This window comes from Cyanidioschyzon merolae, chromosome 15 (assembly GCF_000091205.1).
Source record: "Cyanidioschyzon merolae strain 10D DNA, chromosome 15, complete genome".
In the NCBI taxonomy this organism is placed as follows: Eukaryota; Rhodophyta; class Bangiophyceae; order Cyanidiales; family Cyanidiaceae; genus Cyanidioschyzon; species Cyanidioschyzon merolae.
This window is the reverse complement of record NC_010141.1, coordinates 599,118-618,870: the sequence shown is the minus strand read 5'-3', so window position 1 is coordinate 618,870 and position 19,753 is coordinate 599,118. Positions and strand designations below refer to the sequence as shown.

The following is a 19,753-nucleotide window of genomic DNA, read 5'->3' as shown; positions in this document are numbered from 1 at the left end:
GGAAGACCTTCACATGTGTGCTCAAAGAGTAGCAACAGCTGTTCGTCAATAAGGGACGAGCGAGAATGACGACAACCCGAGTCGTAGCGGCGATTCTATCGCGCGATCCCGTACAAACTGCCACACGGACTGGATCCTTCAACGCCTCATCCATCGTGGAAGCACCGTAAGGCTTCTGCTTTCGACATTCTTCTGCACTGCTGTCAGGGCACGTTGCATAACATCCCTTAAAAGCGGGTCATGACGACGCAGCTGCGATTTCCCTTCAATTGCTATTCGTGGAAACCTATCGTTCACGATTAAAGGCAGTCGATGGCGTCTTCGTTGTTGTCAAACGAAGGTTTTGCGGGAATGGACCAAAAGAAGCGTCGTTTGCATCTGTGACACCGTTCTTGAATACGTCGCTCTCTACCTTCACCAGCATTGAAATACTGTGTTGCTCTTCTGTTCGTGCGCAAAAGGGAGCGGCAAGGCGCGCAACAGTCCGTGAGCGCCACTCACGACGAAGACGACGAAAAGTAACACAGGGAATAGTGGATACACGCGCATAGAAAAGGAAAGCTTCAGTGCAACCGTTCACCCAGCGATGCTGAATCCCCAGGAATGAAAGAGGTCTGGAGTGTAGCTACTAGATCCATGGCATCCCGCCAAGTAAACGAGAAGACGAAAGAGCCCATCGCAGCGGCCAATTCTGAAGCATACGAAAAGTTCGAGAAAGCATTCGCGAAGATCGTATAATGTTCCTCGTTCACGGGCAAAAATGGAAAGCAGTTTGCGACGACAATATAGAGACTCATGCGATATCGATTTCGTAATGGAACCTCGGCCCGATTCGAGCGATGAGACTCCTTTTCAGCATTTCACGGTAGATGATCATACAGTCTTTGTTGTCAGCGTGGATCTCCGTTCGAAGCGCGTAGCCGCAGTCGCCGTCTTTCTATCTCAAGCGGACGGAGACAAGAAGCCTGCGTTCACCAACGTGTTCAATGAGTCGGGAGAGGAAATGATCGACATGTCACCTCGTTCGCTGGTAGCCAATGGCGCTCACTGTGCTGTGATGCGGAATGGCTGCACTCCTGCATCTGCGACGATGGGTCTACAACGCAAGCACGAATCCGTACTGTACGATGTTCATCGATAGATTCAGAGCGACGAACCAGAATTACGAGCACGAGTGTACGCTTGTTGGGGTAGAGAAGAAGAATCTGGAACAGAGCCGCACGCACGAGATGACACGCGGTAAGCAGACTGAACGCCAGATACCACGGCAGTCGAGTGCGACAGACTTGCTACGGTACGATTCTGCCGACAACAATACACGCAGACTCCTTCGGTATCGAGACCTGAACGCATCGATCAACGTACGGAAATGGCATTTGCTCCTTGGACGTCCCGCGGTTTCGTATCAATTGAGCACTCAAGGGAATCGTTAGGTACTCAGCGCTGGGATTGTCTTCAAGCGCTGAAGAGGTTCAATGAAAGTTAATTAGGTACCAGAACCGCGGGCACTGGATTCCCGCATGGAGCAAGGCACTGCCACGGTACGTTGAGCAATCCAGCAGGACAGGGGCGCCCTCTGTATACACTCGTAACGATTCTGATGAACAAATAGCGCAAGATCATGGTGTACCATTATTTATTGTTTCTAAGGAAATCACTGTCGGATCAATCAATGGTCATCGCGCTTCACGCTACCCTGCGTCATCATCCACCTAATGCATAACGAGATGGCGATAGCATAGCCTCCTTCCCAGTTGGAACTCGTTCCCCGTGCCCTATGCTTGACTGTCAATAGATCAACAAACTAGAGCCGGCGCTCTCTCTGGTATCCCACACGCATTCTGTCTACGTGTCCCATTCACGTCGTTGTTGTACGTGGTACCAGGGTCGCTCCTTGCGGGTACCGGGCGCACGCCAGAACGTGCACAAAAAAACGAGAACAAGCAAACGACATAAAACCTGGAGGTATGTCGAGACATGGATGCTCCTCCAATCGCTTATATCAAGCACACAATCCAAGCTGCTTGGTCTTTGTCAACGCTCCGTTAAACAGAACAAGTAAAGTAGAGAGGCAAATCCGAAAGCAGCACGTAGCACCGGCAAACGGGTCCATGCGCGATTCGCGCCAAATTTTGGGACAGGCGCTTCCGGCGTTACGCGCATCTGCATCGATGGTCGGGCGGGAATACGGCCTCATCATCCTCGGGGATATATTCCATGTTCTGTGTGGGCTGCTCTGGACACGAGCGTATGTAAGCGCGATCCATGATCTCAAACTACTTTTCGAATGTGAAGCAGAGGCGTGTTCATGCTCTATTCCGCAATGGAAAGGAAACTGAGCACGGGGATTTGCAAACGAGCCCCAGGGGCTGGCCTGAGGAGCCACACACCGCTCAGCGGTCTGCGAGCTTGACGACACTGGAGGCTTCGGATGCCGCTGATAGAGCAGAAACCACAAGTCGTGCTCTGAGCGCTGCTTCTGGAGTTTCCGAACGAAACTGTTCCGAGGCTGTTGGGTCCAGCGTTTTCGCCTTCGATGGTTCAACAACTGGAGTGCGCAACGACGACACGATTGCTGCTCCGAGGTCTTGCAACGAGGATCAGGAGCACTGGAGTGCGCCCGTCACTGGATGCAGGACCAAAGTAACAGAAAAAGACTGGGTGCCGTTGCTCGAAATCATGGATGGCATTGAGAGTGCACGCTTACTGCTCCGGGCTCGCCAAGCACGACCTACATTCGAGCAAGTTCAAGCTGTGGTTCAGTGGAAGTGTCGGCGGGAGCTCACAAGGCAGCGACTGGATCAGTTACTGGGGCTAGTTCCAGAGGTATTTATGATTCACCGTTTCGGACCTGGCGAAACCGACTTGTGCATTGAGCTGCGGGAGCAGTTCTCCTCAATGCGAACGGAATCCTCAGCGGATTCGGTCCAAGTTACCCGCTTCGGTGACGCCTATGGCATTATGAAGCGTCGCGCGCTGCTTCGTGAGCGTCTCGAGGCCATGGAACGGCCCGCACCTGCTTGTTCAGATGAAGCAATGCGCCGAAGCGCATCACAACCGCTGGATGTGCCTTCGTGCGGGAAGCCGATCCTCGAAGGCGATTCGAACGCTACAGCCTATTCGCCACAGCAACACGCTCATCGGAAGCGACGCTTCGCGGATGGATGCAATTCCCAGGACATGAGCCACGATACAGTACCACCAACGCCACCACAACCATTCGCAAAGCGAAAGCGGACGAATGATGATTTTTCTCCGGCAGACGAGTTGGTCGGAGAGCATACCCCGTGGAAGCGCGCCCCACAGGCGCCGGTTGCGTCGGCGCCACGACCCGGGGCCAGTTTCCGTCGAGAAATGGACGTAGACGGTTGCGCGTCCATGCAGAGCCCTGAACTTGTCGGTTACGCATCGCCTGTCACAGAGTCGTCGGCGTCCGGCAAGTCGCACCCAGCGTCTTTCTCCCAGGTTTCCACTGTCGATTCACGTGATCAACGAATGCAAAGAGACAACGCTGTATTGCGGTCCACGAATGACGCCCTCTCTGCTACACTCGAAATCGACGGGTGCTTACCAGCGGAGCTCATTCAACGCATTCGCGATCGAGCGGCAGAGCGGGACTGCATAGAATCCAGTCGGCGTCATGAGGAAACGTGCCTCAATATTCGCCGGCTCATACACGCAGCAGACCTCGTTTACAGCTTCTTTCAGACGCCATGCGTATTGGGTAGACCTCGCCGATCTGTAGAACTTGACCAGTTGACCGCTTTTCTGTGTCAACAACACGATAGTGCTCCTCAAAGCTACGAGGATGCTCGTCAACAGCTGCAACAGCTTTGCGAGCACAGCGCCGGTTGGTGCTGGCTAGAAAAAGGCTCTGCAAGTGGCAAAACACTCTTCCGCATCAATGCGGATCGCAATGCTTTTCGGGAAATGAGACTCGCTTTGACATCACTGCTCTCTGAACTGCGCAAACAAATCCAATTGAACGACACTGCTGGACGAAACGAAGGTCCAAGCCGCTCAGCCGCCGCCGTGAACGCTCACGAGCCGCATCGCCTGGAACACCTGCAGCAACCGTTTTAGCTGAGCGTTCCCGAATGGCATAGTGAACAGCTTTTGGCTATCGTAGCCACCTGGTAAACCCGGAAGTCATCCACGAGTCTGGATGACGCCCCAGCCGCGCCAAAGCGTTCCAGCTCGTGGAACACCTGCAGCAACCGTTTTAGCTGAGCGTTCCCGAATAGCATAGTGAACAGCTTTTGGCTATCGTAGCCACCTGGTAAACCCGGAAGTCATCCACGAGTCTGGATGACGCCCCAGCCGCGCCAAAGCGTTCCATCTCGTGGAACACCTGCAGCAACCGTTTTAGCTGAGCGTTCCCGAATAGCAAAGTCAACAGCTTTTGGCTATCGTAGCCACCTGGTAAACCCGGAAATCATCCACGAGTCTGGATGACGCCCCAGCCGCGCCAAAGCGTTCCAGCTCGTGGAACACCTGCAGCAACCGTTTTAGCTGAGCGTTCCCGAATAGCGTAGTGAACAGCTTTTGGCTATCGTAGCCACCTGGTAAACCCGGAAGTCATCCACGAGTCTGGATGACGCCCCAGCCGCGCCAAAGCGTTCCAGCTCGTGGAACACCTGCAGCAACCGTTTTAGCTGAGCGTTCCCGAATAGCGTAGTGAACAGCTTTTGGCTATCGTAGCCACCTGGTAAACCCGGAAGTCATCCACGAGTCTGGATGACGCCCCAGCCGCGCCAAAGCGTTCCAGCTCGTGGAACACCTGCAGCAACCGTTTTAGCTGAGCGTTCCCGAATAGCAAAGTCAACAGCTTTTGGCTATCGTAGCCACCTGGTAAACCCGGAAGTCATCCACGAGTATGGATGACGCCCCAGCCGCGCCAAAGCGTTCCATCTCGTGGAACACCTGCAGCAACCGTTTTAGCTGAGCGTTCCCGAATAGCATAGTGAACAGCTTTTGGCTATCGTAGCCACCTGGTAAACCCGCAAGTCATCCACGAGTCTGGATGACGCCCCAGCCCCGGCAACTGGTGCTGGTGTGGCACGAACCCAACGAGCCGCGAGACAACAACCGGCTTCTTGAGAACGCGGCGACGCCAGCGACACCGCCGCCAAACGACACGGTGCTGGTTTACTCGAAACCCTGGTTGTTTCTGCGCTTCACTTGGACCAACTGAGCCGTTTGGATCGGGCAACTAGCCACCAAGCTCTCGAGATATTCTTGAATAGTTCCGGAGCGGGTGCGTAACGCGAGACTCGAATCCCGGTCTCTTCCCAGCGGACGCTGCAACGCTGTTCAGCACTATGGCGGTCGCAGGAACTGCAGAGACAGCGCTCGCGCGGCAACTGGCATCTTCCGATGCGCAAGTGCGGAACCGAGCACTTCGTAAAGTAGAGCGGATGTTGTGCCAACGTGAACCAGCACCACTCTCTCCGAAAGGTATGCGAAGGGTCTGGCGAGCGCTCTACTACACACTCTGGTTCGCCGACACACCGTCCGCGATCAACTGGACCCTCGAAAGACTCTGTTCGTGGTTGGGGCTCGCGGTGGACAACTGGCTCTATTTTGAGGTCATGTGGGAGACAATTTGTCGATACTGGATAGAAATTGACCATTTACGGCTGGACAAGTACTATGCGTTGCTAAACAGGTCGCTCAGCGCCGCAACCTCTTTATGTGTGGATCAGGTGGACCACTGGCGACGTCTCACCGGCATTGTGGAACGTGTCGTATTCGAACCACTGGTAGGGACAAGCGCGGACCTGGATCTCGAAGCGGCACCCGCAGCACTCGGGATGGCGTTGCACGTCTGCGACAAGTGGCTCGAACTGGTGCTCTGTCAAGCGCCGGGCGGCCTTGAATCACTTACCCTGGACACTGATTCAACGCACCCGGTTGATATCGCCGTACAACCATTCTTACGTCTATATCTTGCGCCGATGGAGCGCGCTAGCGCCACGCAGCAGCGCAACCGCAAAGTACTTATGCGACGCGCCTTTGAGAGACTGTGGGAACCGCTGGTACGTGCCCCAGCTGCAGTACCAAATCAACGAGACCAGCTCGTGTACTTGTCTCAACCAGAGCATCGTCAGCAACTCGCCGAGCGCTTGTTCAAGCTGGCGTCGAGAGTAGAGGTGCCACCTTATGGGCGCCGATTCATGTACGGCTGCGTTCGTAGACTGCATACCGCAGTCATCACCAGTGCCGCTGCTACTGCTGCTGCTGCTGCTGCTGCCGCAGGGCCACTGTTTAACGACTTTGATGCACGTATACGAAAGCCGCGGCAACGTCGACGTCGTCGTCGGCAGCAGCGGCGGCGGCGGTAACGTTAGCCTCAAGGCGCCACCACCGGGTCATCGTCGTGCGCAAGGTGCAAAACCCGGGGACACTGTCTTCAACACAGGAAGCCGATGAAGCACCATCAGGGACGCATTTTCCTATGCTGTCAAGTTCAAGTGCTACCACGAGGCTCAGATTTCTTCTTTGAGTCATCCGGAGACTGGTCCTCGGGGGCCAGTGCCTGGCCAGAGCTCGATCGCGGCTGGCGTCCACCGGTGGATGCCTCTTGCTTGGAGAGCTCTATGGCGAGACGAAGTTCTTCATCCATTTGTTCGTCCTCGTCATTGACGATGTCACTGTTCGCATTACCAAGATCGGAGCTCTCGGCCACTTCGGAATCCGCTGTTGCGGCAGCGGAGGAATCAGGTCGATGGCCAATGCTGCCAGCCTCCGAACGGCTCTGGAGACTCGTTCGAGAATCCACAGCAGCAGCCTGTGAACGATCGTTCACGACCTCCATTGTCATCGAAGATGATCCCGGAGCATTGTTCTCGACAGCATCTGCTCCTGATCCTGCTCCCGCTGCAGCTGCTGCTTGCCGATTACGTTCTTCCTCCAGTGACATTTGGAGCGCTAGCGCAAGCTCGGGGTCCGCGCTCGGATCGAAGCCAAAGCCGCCTATATCAGCTGCTCCGCCAGAAAAGGCGCCGATACCAGTCCCACTTAAACGAGCGTCCGAGCCTGCAGCACCAGCCATGAGTGCCTGCTCACTCTGCATGAGCGGCGTCGTCATCAGTGCCTCCGCTAAGAGCGCTGTACCCGGCGGTACCGTGATCAGGTGCGAATTATCGTCCACGTTCACACTCTGAATAAACCCCTTCATTTTCTCCTCATTCTCACTCCATTCGCTTCCAAAAAGTACCACATCCACCGCCACGTTATTCTTCTTCAGGTTGCGCCCGAGCTGGACCAGCTCTTCCGCGGTTGCAGCAACGGGGCTTGCGATGAAGCAAATGATCCTCTGGCGCTGATTTCGGTTCTGGCGGTGCTTCAGCGCCAGTTGCGCCTTCTGAAGACCACCTATAAAGTCCACTTCACCCTCCACGATTACCTGGTGCATTGCAGAGAGAACCCTTCCGGGATCGCGCGTCTGCGTGATGAGAACCCGGCAAACCGCGCCGGTTCCAAGCCAACGTGGACGACCTTCTGCAGCAGCGCTCGCACTGTGATTCGCTGTCCAAAGTGCACCACCACCGGGTAGACCTGCCAAGGTCAGGAGGCCGACAGTGTTCTCGGGGTTCTCGTCTAGCTTGACGTTACACAGCAGGTTCACAGCGTCGAGCTGCGCATCCATGCGACTGGGCGCAACATCCCCGTTACGCATCCATTCAGAGTTGTCAATGCAGATCATCGTCGCCTCAAGCACCATGTTATCCGTAAGACTGGGTACGGTTCAGCACTGGTCACAACGCTGAACTGGGAAACCCCAAAGGCCGGTTTGTGTTGTAGAGGCGCCGTTCGACGAGCTGGGCAGCGCGCTTGAGCGTTCACAAATGCAGGTCTCGCCTAGGAGGTAGCCTTTTTGCGAGGCGGGTGCTCCGAAGCCGCCTCATCAACCGCTGCTGACAGCACACTGGGGATATTCTTGATAGAAACTAGTGTCCTGCCGTTTTGGACACTGTTTGACTTTGGTTTTTACGGTACTCTTTAGTGAGAGAAGAGCGGATGGAGGCAAGCGAGGTTGGTAGTGACCGCTCGCTCACGGAACAGGCAGCAAGGCGGCGAGAACGGATCCTCGCGAACCGAAGGAAACGTTTAGCTGTGGCAAGTGGTTCAGCGCCAGAGGAAGTAGAGGAGGCAGCTCGTAGAGACCAACAAGGTGCGCCCGGTGACGCCCATTTGCGGCTTTCGGGACGTGTTCGGCAGGAGGCTGAAACCCAGCCGACTCGTGCCCCTGTTGGTGCGAACACAGCTGGCACTCCGAGTGTGGAAACGAAACTCCGTCGAAGACTCTGGCTCTGGAGCTGCGGATATGCCGTAGTATCGTGGGAAATCGTGCTCGGCTTAGCTGCGGTGCTCTGCGGCTTCGGTGCCTGGGCCCAACTGCACGACCTGGACTCGAGTTTACCGCTTAAAGCGTCTAGTCTTTCTCCACCCGTCGTGTTCTTGACGCTGGAGGTAAGTGCGCTGGGCAGCGCTCTACTGCAACGCCAGCTCGAGCGTCGTTCACGTCACTGGTTGGCGCACAGCTGGTGGCTCCTCACGCGTCTGCACCGCTGGTCACTCGAAACGGCGCTCTTCTTTTTCCTATTCTTTGCGACGATTCTCGTATTGACGACAGTGGAGACGCATCTTTTGCAACCGCTCTAGACGGACTCTATGCAATCAGGAAGAAGAGAGCATTGCACAGCTGGCACTGGTTATAAGAAAGTCGAAGCGCGTCGACGTCATGACCTGGTGGACATCAAATGCGGCTATCTTCGGTTCGTTGTTCATCCGTCTTGGACGGGTAGCGTGCTATTGACTGGATGACGAGTTACGATCGCTTGTAATTTTATATGCAAATCCAATAACTGTGGCATATCGACGAACAAGCGCGGTACAGCTCCGCATGCGTCAGATACAAGTTGCGCTTGTCGAAACAGCCGGCACGCAGTGTACTCTTTCGCTCGAAGTTCGCAGATGGCGGCGTGCTCTGCGTTTCTCGCAAGGTATTCAGTGATGGTGCTTAGAGCGGACACCCAAAACATAGGTTTTTAAACAGGTTTCTGAGCAGTTGGCATCGCCTGTGTGGGAGAGGGATACGGCATTTCCCCGGGGGAAAGCCCACGGCATGCGCGAAATAAACTGCTTACTCAGCGGAGAGAGCATCCGAAAGCGTTCATGATTTCAGCAAGAGGAGACAGTTATAGGAATCATGAATGAAGTGCTCCGCACTGCGCGTTGGGGTCCAGGTGCACATCTTTGACCCTCGCCAGAGTGATCGTCTGCCGTACTGCAGTCTTCGTTGATCATGAAGTTGCATAGCTTGGATTCTGTAGATGAAGTTTGCTCCGTACCAGACTTTTTCGCATAGCAAAGGCGGAACAGCCTTATATGTGCAGTGCGGATCAGAATATGCTCGTTGCAGAGTGTTTTGCAGCTAGATTTTAGCTTAAAAGCCGACGCAACCAGACTGGGATTGCGAGCACGACTCCCAACGGCGTACATGGAGAGCATGTTTGTTCCAACTCGAAGCTGCGCCACAACAACCCGTACTCTTTTGAAAACACTCTATCACAGTTGGCGGTCTCGTGCACCCATCTGCACTGTGCTTCAATGAGCGGGCCTGCCCTACGCAAAGACTGTGCAGCACCAACGCACCAGTTGTACGCAGGCATTCAACGAAACTTTTTATTGCTTGAACCAAACGTCCGATTCGATGGATTCAAGCGGTGTTCGGTGCGGGTACAGCTGCCCCCGACGGACCTGAATCTAGTCCAAACAACCGCCAACACCGCACCCTTGATCATCTAAAGACTCTGTCGAGCTTCCAGCACATCAAAGATGTGCCCCCGTAGGAAGCGTGCTTTTTCCAAACAAACTCCATAACGTATCCACGAGCAAGCAGCTCGTGCGTAGCGCCTCCGCAGCACCCTGCGTTCATCGCAACTTGTCTGCAGCGCAACGTTGCGCGTGTTCACGTTCATGGAGACTGTCGATGAACAAAACTTTGAGCGGTATGGTCTTGATTGTCCTTTGTGCATGCGTCTTTTATACGAACCGCTGACAACACCTTGTGGACATACGTTCTGCCGCAGTTGCCTAGCTCGAGCACTGGACCACGCATCGTACTGTCCAATATGCCGGACAGTGCTGTACGTAGACTCTGAAAAGCACCCTGTTACGGTAGCAGTTGCGAAGGTATGCGAGGAGCTATTTCCCGATGTGTACCGTCAGCGTGCTATTGAAGAAGAACGAGAGTGCACACACCAGTTTGACGCACCTGCAGCAACAGCAGCAGTAGCACCAGACGGAACGCCCCCGGTGGAGACGCAGCCTGCCAGTAACAGTGGGAACAGCAGCAGGAGCAGCGGTACCACCGAGACAACAGTGCCTGTGACGAGCGGCCCAGCTGTGACTGTGAACCAAAGAATCCGCTGGTTGCCGCTTTTTCTGCTGGATGAGGCGGTGTTTCCTTATCAGAGAATCCAACTGCACATTTTCGAACCTCGATACCGTTTGATGCTGCGTCGAGTCATGGCCAGTTCAAGGCAGTTCGGCTTCGTAGCCGTATTCCGACAACCACCCGCTGGGCTCAACGTTATACGGGCAGCGGGTGGGCATCCGTTCATGGCCACCGTAGGCACGGTTCTCCAAGTCACGGACTGTGAACGACTTGGCGATGGACGCAGTCTCATTGACGTGATTGGGATCAATCGCTTTAGGATTATCCCGGAAACGGTCCACATCGTGGATGGCTATGTGGTTGCGCGAGTAGAGCTCTGGAATGAGGATTCAGAGTCAGAGACTGAAAACCCTGACGTCGCCTATTTGAACGGTCGAGGACCCGATCCCGAGCTCAGGACGCGCTTTGTTTCTCTGATTCGAGACGCTTTGGAGTTCGCTTTCGATGCGGCACGGGTGGAGCTTTTTACACCTGCATCACAGGGCAGCGTCTCGCCGGAGTTGCACGGCTTGACGCCGGTGCTGGGTACCATGGAAGAGCCGTCGCTGTCGGAGCTGACGCAGTGTGAGACCGAGTCGGAGACGAGTCCCCGGTCGCCAGCGCGAAGCGGTCCAGAGGGACGAGGCAGTCGCGTACAGGCGGTCACGAGGATTAGTTTCTGGCTGGCCCATCATACTACACCAGAAACAGCAGAGCGACAACGTCTCCTGGAGATGCGCAGTGCGCTCGAACGGCTGGATAAGGTGATGCGGGGCGTGCGCGCCCGTCGTCTACCCATGCTCCTTAGACGACTTCGAATGGAGAGCAGCAACAGCAGCAACAACAACGAGTAGAGACAAGCAGGCGCACGTCCAGGATCCGTTGTTGCATCGCCTCTTTTGCTGCTTCTCGTGGTGTGGAAACAGCCCGAGACTCTCGCGGATGAGGTAGAAAGTGCAGCAGCTGGTGAACATGGCAACTTGCGCTGTCTGCAGCGCTCTCTGTACCCGATTGTGAAGGCGTCTCGTGGTGAACCATGTAGTATACGATTTGTACTTATCGCTCACTAACAGCGCCCGCGTGAGCCTTAAATGCCGGCAGATGCCTCTCGCCATACACTCGAAAGCGTCTCTGCGCTCGTCGCTGGCGCTAACCAGTGGCGATAAGGCGACCATGCATCGCAACACCACATGGGATAGGCGAGGACTCCTGCTCAGCGGATGCCGTGTATAGTCCTAAAATTGTTTGCAGAGCAGGAACCAGCTGGGTATTTCTAGCGAAGAGCATTCGTCGCCGGCGTTGATGCCGGCATGACTGCCTGTCTGTATCAAAAGCGCTCTGCATGACGAGCCGCATACACCCTTAAATATCTACGGACACTGATTCCATCCGTTTTTCGACTTGTTCTTTGTAGTAGCCTCTACACCGATGATACGAAAATACTGGATTCGGCACAAACACGCTCGGCATTCGTCGGTGATGCAAGACGGACCCGCCTGTGCCGTTCCATGCAGGCGCTCAAGGTGTACGCCCCTGACGATAGATGATTCTCCGTTCGAGCACCTATAGGTGCAGCACCGATACAAAAGCCTTGGAACCGGTCCCAGTACGAAGTTCGACTCTTTCAGAGACAGGATCGCCTTCAAAGAAATCGGCGCAAGAATCTGGACGGGGTGAAGCCTTCGTTCAGAGCTGGCGTGAAGCGACGAAAGCAGTGCCACCGACCCCAGCGCAAGCGTTTATGATTCCCTGTTGAGTAGTCTGCATTCTACCAGATTATCATCGAAGGGATGACAGTGCTAGGCAATAGCGGGACACGTGAACAATGGTAGCACCGCGCCATGTCCACCCATGAAGCGTATCTTGCCAATGGTTTCGTTCAAGGCGAACGAGACGCCTGATCTGCCGTACTGCTCTAAACATGACGATACGAACATACCCAAACACGATTCGAAGCGTTTGACGTCACCGGAACGCTTTGATTTTCCCGTTTCGACCCTCAACATCCGTTTCATATTAAAATGGAACACTGTAGTGCACGATGTGTTCCTGGACTCGAGCTTCTTTCCAAACTATTTCCAGCTGTACAGTCTGGACGTTTCATGTGTCGCAGGAACGGCTTGCGGATTCATACACAGTTTGAAGGGGTATCGACCGGAACCTAGTGGCTCTGTCGACGATTTGCCGCACCAAGTGGAAACGTCACCGGAATCAATCTGGTACCAGACACCCTCGAACAGAGATTCGTGAACTATCCGACATGATGATACAATGCAAATGTGCAAGTTCCGAGTCTTCCCGTTTTCTTGATATAGAACATGATCGAAGTGAGCATGCTTCCATTTTTTGACCTTCGTGTTTCAAGTCTGAATGCAGGTGCAGCAACGCGCGCCGCCGTTCTGCCGAAGAAAACAAGCTCGACGTTCGATATCGAAACCTCTTCATAAGCGCCTGCAGAACATTCACTGACCCTGCCACTTGAAATCATCCATCCCGTTAGAAAGAGAAATCCTCCTTTCTACGTAGACATCGACGAAACGGCTTTCCACCACAGCATGATTCCGTTCAATACATACACTTCGAGTACCTCGCGTCTCTTCTGTTTACATGGAACCCGGTCATGGACTCGGACTTGAATTCACGTAGCGATCGATGCAAGGGAGCGTTCACTGCCACTTTGCAAGAAGGGAGCGTAGATGGATCGAAAGATCTAAGCATGTTCTCGAGCGTGGATGTTTCATCCGGTGCTTGTTTCATCATGGAAGACATCGGAATCCGCTTATCATCGATCGAGTAGAACGGCGCGCGCTTGCTGTTTCATCATGGAAGACATCGGAATCCGCTTATCATCGATCGAGTAGAACGGCGCGCGCTTGCTGTTTCATCATGGAAGACATCGGAATCCGCTTATCATCGATCGAGTAGAACGGCGTACGCTTGCTGTTTCATCATGGAAGACATCGGAATCCGCTTATCATCGATCGAGTAGAACGGCGCGCGCTTGCTGTTTCATCATGGAAGACATCGGAATCCGTTTCTCATCTATCGAGTAGAACGGCGTACGCTTGCTGTTTCATCATGGAAGACATCGGAATCCGCTTATCATCTATCGAGTAGAACGGCGTACGCTTGCGTGTGCAGCTTCAAGCGTACTCGCCTGGCAAATCGCCCAGAAGGAGTCCCGTCACCGGTGTGGACTGCACCAAGTATCGATACGAAGTGGGGCATTAATGGAAGCCCTATGTACCGGTCAAGGGCATGTGCTGGGCGATGAAGCAAGCATCCACGTGCAACGGGGCAGACCCAGGAAGAGGCAACACGTTGTCGAGATGTTCAAAGACTTGACCATGGCCCAGTGTTCCTGCAGCGAAGGGTGTACCGAGGTTCTCCATAGAGAAGCTCTATCTATATCCAGCGAAGCGTAGATCGCAACTTGCACCAGAACATAAATAATGTTGACACCATCCGAAAGCTCCAAAATCGGGACTTGAACGCTCCCATCAACATCCGTGGACTGCTGAGAACGTATCTGGAGGCACTTGAGAAACTGACGTACTTGAAGCCGGAGATAAGAGATCCGAACTGGAAGCAGTCATAGAAAAGGCGAGCAAAGGCCGATGTTGATGACAATAGGGACAGTACCAGTGCTTTAGTGTATACTTGTGAATAGTCATTGTCGATCTTTTTCCTATTTACGATGAAATGAGTGTACGCTAGTCCAACAGTCAGAATGCTCTTGGCTGTACCTGTTCAGGTATGAAAGCGTTTCTAATGCGATGCATCGGTGCGCGTTACCTGGACGTTTCAGAGAGTTGACGCGTGGAAAAGCGCTTCGTTGTGCCTCACAGTGGAGACGGTGTGTGAACGTGCTGCTCAAGCCGACGAGAGACACACTAGCCAGCACCAGGGTGCACCGTTGGTCGGTACCGGTTTTGGTTTTAGAAAAGGCAAAAGTCGCTTGCCTACCCATGTCGACGAGCGCTGGAAGCGACGCGTCCAGTGCGCGCTGCCCCACCGGTCGAGACGCAACGCGAGGTGAACACGCGACGGGCCTCAATTCAAACGCTCTCAGCAACGAATGTACAGACGAATCGCTGCCTGGAGTGCAAGTCACGACAGCCGCCTTGGCAGCGCGTGGCGGCACGGACAGAGGCTGCGCATCAGCTGACACTTGCTCATCGAGCCGCACCTCAAAAGAGCCGCTGGAAGCTGTCCCCGGTGAAACGCGTGAAGCATCAAGTCGGAGGCGCGTCGCGGAACAAGCGTGCTCTCCGGCAAAGTCGCTGGTGACTTGTTCTGAACACCTCAGTATCGGGACTTCTGGGGACACGCTGCAGCACGACCGTGTCGACGAGTCACGCCAACGCCCGACGCCAGCCACGTCATCAACCGGGAACTGGGATACCGAACAAGTCGAGCGCCTGTCTATCGCTGAACTTTTACGTGTGGAACCTTCGTCTTTAGAAGATTATGAGCGCTTGCTGGTCGAGACCAAAGTCGCAGCCGCCAATGCAGAGTCGGAACGAGAGCGACTTGAGTACCAAGTGCAGTCGCTCCGAAAGCGAGTTCTAGAGCTTGAGACAGCCTTGGATGCGACGCGAGAGGCCTACGAAGCCCTCAAGCTCAAGTCACTTCACCTCTCTGACGAGGTGGAAACATTGCAAAGACGAAACAGAGCGCTGGAGTTGCGTCTCTACGACCTTGACGGGGAATGGAATCGCGGCCGAAATACCCAACGAGAGGGCACGTCGAAAGCCACAGGGCTTTAGGCGTTCGTTTCATGACGTACCTAGGCTCTATTCGTGCTGATGTGAGGCGTTCAGGGCTTTAGGCGTTCGTTTCATGACGTACCTAGGCTCTATTCGTGCTGATGTGAGGCGTTCAGGGCTTTAGGCGTTCGTTTCATGACGTACCTAGGCTCTATTCGTGCTGATGTGAGGCGTTCAGGGCTTTAGGCGTTCGTTTCATGACGTACCTAGGCTCTATTCGTGCTGATGTGAGGCGTTCAGGGCTTTAGGCGTTCGTTTCATGACGTACCTAGGCTCTATTCGTGCTGATGTGAGGCGTTCGCGTGCACCGATTGACGAAGAGCCATTCGAGCATTTGGTCCAGCGAGAACGCGCTTCCATGAGACGTACGCTGTGGCCAAGTCCGAGAGATAACCACAAGGGTCAACAGATATTCTGCTGTGCAGCGTTGTCATGTTTAGCGTATAGACATTGTACGGTCCCGGAGTGGTGAGTGCGCAAGGAACCGCTCCTCATCTCGCTTCAGGCGGATGTGTAAGTGTATGGGTGTGGGTCGCGCTTTGCCATCTCGATATCGGTCTCTGATTCGGTCAATGTCTTCTGGGATAGAGAAGATTGACGCTCGGTACAGCTCGAGCTGCGTGTTTGCTAAATACCCAAACTGTCAAAAGCGTTACCGCATTCGTGGTGCGACATTATCGTCCGAGGGAACAGGCTTCGTTGTGGGCGTCGCAGGTTCACCTCGGTATGTCTTGGTGATGGAATAAGCGGGCGGCCCCGGACCAGTAGCAAGTCGATGGAATATCGCTCGGGCACATACGAGGGTCTAGTGAATAGAGCGATACGGATTTCGTGACTGCGGTCTGTAAGAGGCACCAAACACTCCTACACACTTGCGCTCCACGGTGCGTGCACCTGCAGAGCATTGGGAGAGCGCGAGTGCTGGCCTCCATCGAGAGACATGCGTTCGGCTGGATTGTTAGCCTCCGGGCAGGGAATTCTGCGATGTCTGGACCAGTACGCTCTTTTTGTTTTGTTGGTGTCTCTCGCAGATATTTCACAGATGCATTGACATCGGTAGATTGGAGAAAGCTTACTGAGAGAGTCGATGATGGCAGTGCTAGCGTGTCAGAGGTGCTTGACTCGTCCAAGTCCGTTACTCTACCATCTGCAGCTGGATGCCGGCCTCTTCTCGTCGTCTTCTTTGTCCCAGGCATCATGCACCCACAACAGAACTTTTCAGACACTAGCTGTACGACGGTCTTCTCGTCAATCCATTCCACTCCAGATGTGCGTTACGAAACACGACGGAAGGAGCCATAGGATGCGAAGTTTCCGTACTGCTGATACGAACGGCATTGAAGCGACACGGATGGACACAGGAGAGAACATGATTCCATGCGGGACTGTCGAGCGCTCAACAATCCACTATCGATTTCGTACTCAAATGCGGATCCATGTAACGGGCATGACGAGTCTTTGGCTCACTCGATGAGACGACATCAGAGAAAAATGGTTACACAGGTATACTGGTACTCGAAGCGGGTCAAGCCGCTCTTCGTAAAGCCGGGACGAGCGAAGATATCAACAACAGCTGCCACGCGGGCGATTCCATTGTGTGTGTGTGTGTGTGTGGACGCCTCGAAAATCGCAAAATAGACGGGATCGTTCATCACGTCATCCTTCGTCCAAGTGATCTTCATGGTTTGTCCTTCGCATAGACTTTGCTGCGGCACCCAGAGCATGTCACCTACCACGACGCAAGGATGTGGCCGAGGCACACCTAGTCAAAATCGTCATGAAGCTGCCCTCTGTTCTGGGCTATTCATCCTGGTTCGGTATCGTCGAACGCATCTTTTATGTTTGAAAACGTCTGCTTTACGCTTGCGGATCCATAAACGAATCGTTCGCATCCGCGGCACCGAAAGACGCAGGATGTAATCAGGGTGCATGTAGCTCCCTAGTCGAAGAAAGGCTCGCCCAGCTTCAGTCAACTCGACGCACCTCGTCAAGCAACTGTTCGAACGAGTTCGGGACGCTGAGATGCCAGCTGTCCATGTCTCTCTCGGCAACTTTTCGATGAACCATTCATAGGCCAACACAACTGATGCTCAGTACAGAACATAGCATACTGCCTGATCGTCGCATCCGCGACTTGCGCTCAAGCGTATCCCAGAATACCTGGAAGCGTTACCATGTCGAGCTTATGATCGGAAGATCAACAGCGCTGATGCCAGAAAGCATCAAAACCAACCGTAAAAGCCAACACCAGAGACGGGTCAGTGTCGAGCGCGTCACGAAGCGCACCGCGTGGGCGTTGTACCTGCCACCAGCTTGCTGCCACAGAGAAAGTCAGTACGTATGTCGTGGATTCTACGCTGCGTTCAGAGTGAACACGAGCGTTCTCGTGACCCGGGCGGAAGCTCCTTGGCAGGAGCCTATGAGACAGCGCTGTGCGCGCCAACGGTCGCTGTCGCAAAAGAGCAAGCAGCGTTCATTCGCGTACTTTTTCAGTGTGTTGGAAAAGGAAACAATCGGCAAGTCGCATCCTTTGGTGGTTGTCGTCAATGACGCCGGGCGTGCTGTGGTGCGAATACGTCGTAGACTGGCACCGTTAACGAGATCGTACCTCGAATGCGAGAATCGACTCTGTACGAATGCCATCGATGAATTCCAGACGACATTCGCGCATGACGAGCAGCAATATGCTCTGAAACAGTTAGAGAAGAGGTGCGTCAAACAGGGACAGTCGCTTGCGCTGACGCACGAGAATAACCTGACCGAATGTCACCTGGTGAGGCATACGCACGTCAATGCCTTACTAAGGTGGAATTGCATCGGAACACAGGCACACGAGCACTTTCCGCATCGAGACTTGAAGGCCGCTAGGGACATACGTTCGTGTCTCGTGCTTTGTGGAGCTTCCACCAGCATTGCATGGAGCGAAGCTTCGCGGGAAGCGTTTCGTATTCGGTGTAAGCATTTTGCTCCAATTCGGAATACTTCCGAACAAGCAATCAATGACCAGGATAGCGACCACTGGACTCTTGCCTGGAACCAGGCACTGCTTCCGATTCATCGTCGGTAATCAGCAAGGCCGAAACACTGTATCTTTAAAAAGGAAACGATTTCTCTGCGCAATTGGTGCACGATACGTTTGTTCTTTACTTCGATATTACTGCCCAGGATACCATTGCGTTCCATTGTGAAGCGATGGTGCAATCTTCTGATCGCACATGTCGCGTGTTCCCGTGAGTACCTGTGTATACGACGATCTTTGGATTTGTGGACGCGTGTCCAAGCTCAGGCCTCCATGAATATCCATGAAAAATTGTGCACATGAGTCGATGCGTATTCGTATGGAGATCAGTGCATCCCTCTAGGCATGTCTGGATGTGTCTAGGGACAAGCATTTGAACATGCACTTGAAGACACTTGCATTGGATTCCACGCGTATCCCAAAAGTACCTCATACAGTCCCGTTTCGGACCCGGCAACGAAACTTTGCAGCCTGTTGACCACCACCGCAAGCGTTCTATCCAACAGACACTGGATCAAAAATGAGCGCAGAGCGACTCACCGATCTGCGGTGGTGGTGCAGCCATCGTGCGTTTCGCCCGTTCGTCTGGGACCTCGAGCGCCATGTCAGAGGCTCTCCCGCATTCGTACTATTTACGTCTGCCTCGGAGGGAAGGGGCGTGCACCCGCCAGGTGGCAATCGTTCCCCGCTGACAGCGCGTTGCAACCGGATCAACGAGAGCCACTCACGGGCAATGAGCGGAGGCGGTGCGACCTCCACGGCCTCTGTCCGAGGCGGCAACGCGTCTTCAGCAGCACAAGTGAAAATCGTGATTGTCATTGTAGATCATGTCCTTGCGGCGCACGACTTCTCTGTACAAAAATAAGCGCCGCTCGCAAGTCGGACTATTTGCTGCCGGAGCGAGTATGTCGCTGTCGTGATGACGATGCAAGGGCGTCAAGCACGGTCCAGACGAAACGGTGCGTTGTAGCATGTCTAGCTGTGCCACTCGATCGCTGCGGTACATGTCTTTCAACGAGAAAGCATACGAGCGTGGAAAGCGAGTAAAACTCTTCGTTCTTATCAGAAAAGAATACATGATTCTTGCTCTAGGATGAAAAATTGTTGGTTAGGGACTCGATGACTTCCATTTGTGTACTTGGCATGCCAGTTGGCATCGAATTCTCCACCAGAAAGAGCAGGCCGCCTTGCCAAGAGTCCTATTTCGACCGGACAAAGGTACGCACGCTTATCCCATGGTGACGCTACGCTGCATCATGTACGGTTGCAGGGATCGTCTCGAAGAGTACGGCATCGTCGTATGTCGCTCCAGTGACTGCCATGGTTGCAGTGCCTTCATCTGACACGTCCCCGAACATCCTTCAAGACAAGCACCGGATGATTTGTTGTACTGGTATGCATCAGAGGCAGCGGAACCTCGCAGTGCGGATCTGGAGAACTTGATGCAGGGGCGGTACGTTTCCGCTTTCGTGAACATGAATCTGTCGCCGTTCCGCCAAGTCGTTCTGTTTATCGTCCGCA

The 19,753-nt window shown here is 54.0% G+C and overlaps 7 protein-coding genes across 7 annotated transcripts, besides 2 other annotated features; 6 read left to right on the top strand and 1 right to left on the bottom strand.

Annotated features, from left to right (window-relative positions):
* Nucleotides 1–2,265: 2,265 nt before the first annotated feature.
* CYME_CMO238C (hypothetical protein) lies at nucleotides 2,266–4,083 on the top strand (the record flags this gene model as incomplete). Its single annotated transcript, XM_005537564.1, has 1 exon — nucleotides 2,266–4,083. The coding sequence occupies one exon, from the start codon at nucleotides 2,266–2,268 to the stop codon at nucleotides 4,081–4,083; it is 1,818 nt and encodes a 605-aa protein (XP_005537621.1).
* Nucleotides 2,827–5,268: a sequence feature (possible transcribed region).
* A 53-nt stretch (nucleotides 5,269–5,321) lies between these two features.
* On the top strand, nucleotides 5,322–6,344 carry CYME_CMO236C (hypothetical protein, conserved; the record flags this gene model as incomplete). The annotated part of the gene is made up of 1 exon (XM_005537563.1): nucleotides 5,322–6,344. The coding sequence occupies one exon, from the start codon at nucleotides 5,322–5,324 to the stop codon at nucleotides 6,342–6,344; it is 1,023 nt and encodes a 340-aa protein (XP_005537620.1).
* A 125-nt stretch (nucleotides 6,345–6,469) lies between these two features.
* Nucleotides 6,470–7,726, bottom strand: CYME_CMO235C (26S proteasome regulatory subunit RPN10; the record flags this gene model as incomplete). Its single annotated transcript, XM_005537562.1, has 1 exon — nucleotides 6,470–7,726. One exon carries the CDS (start codon nucleotides 7,724–7,726, stop codon nucleotides 6,470–6,472), a length of 1,257 nt encoding a protein of 418 aa, XP_005537619.1.
* A 296-nt stretch (nucleotides 7,727–8,022) lies between these two features.
* On the top strand, nucleotides 8,023–8,667 carry CYME_CMO234C (hypothetical protein; the record flags this gene model as incomplete). Its single annotated transcript, XM_005537561.1, has 1 exon — nucleotides 8,023–8,667. One exon carries the CDS (start codon nucleotides 8,023–8,025, stop codon nucleotides 8,665–8,667), a length of 645 nt encoding a protein of 214 aa, XP_005537618.1.
* Nucleotides 8,668–9,984: 1,317 nt separating this feature from the next.
* CYME_CMO233C (hypothetical protein, conserved) lies at nucleotides 9,985–11,298 on the top strand (the record flags this gene model as incomplete). Its single annotated transcript, XM_005537560.1, has 1 exon — nucleotides 9,985–11,298. The coding sequence occupies one exon, from the start codon at nucleotides 9,985–9,987 to the stop codon at nucleotides 11,296–11,298; it is 1,314 nt and encodes a 437-aa protein (XP_005537617.1).
* Nucleotides 11,299–14,220: 2,922 nt separating this feature from the next.
* Nucleotides 14,221–15,213, top strand: CYME_CMO232C (hypothetical protein; the record flags this gene model as incomplete). The annotated part of the gene is made up of 1 exon (XM_005537559.1): nucleotides 14,221–15,213. The coding sequence occupies one exon, from the start codon at nucleotides 14,221–14,223 to the stop codon at nucleotides 15,211–15,213; it is 993 nt and encodes a 330-aa protein (XP_005537616.1).
* Nucleotides 15,214–15,664: 451 nt separating this feature from the next.
* Nucleotides 15,665–17,578: a sequence feature (possible transcribed region).
* On the top strand, nucleotides 17,300–18,280 carry CYME_CMO230C (hypothetical protein; the record flags this gene model as incomplete). The annotated part of the gene is made up of 1 exon (XM_005537558.1): nucleotides 17,300–18,280. The coding sequence occupies one exon, from the start codon at nucleotides 17,300–17,302 to the stop codon at nucleotides 18,278–18,280; it is 981 nt and encodes a 326-aa protein (XP_005537615.1).
* Nucleotides 18,281–19,753: the final 1,473 nt, after the last annotated feature.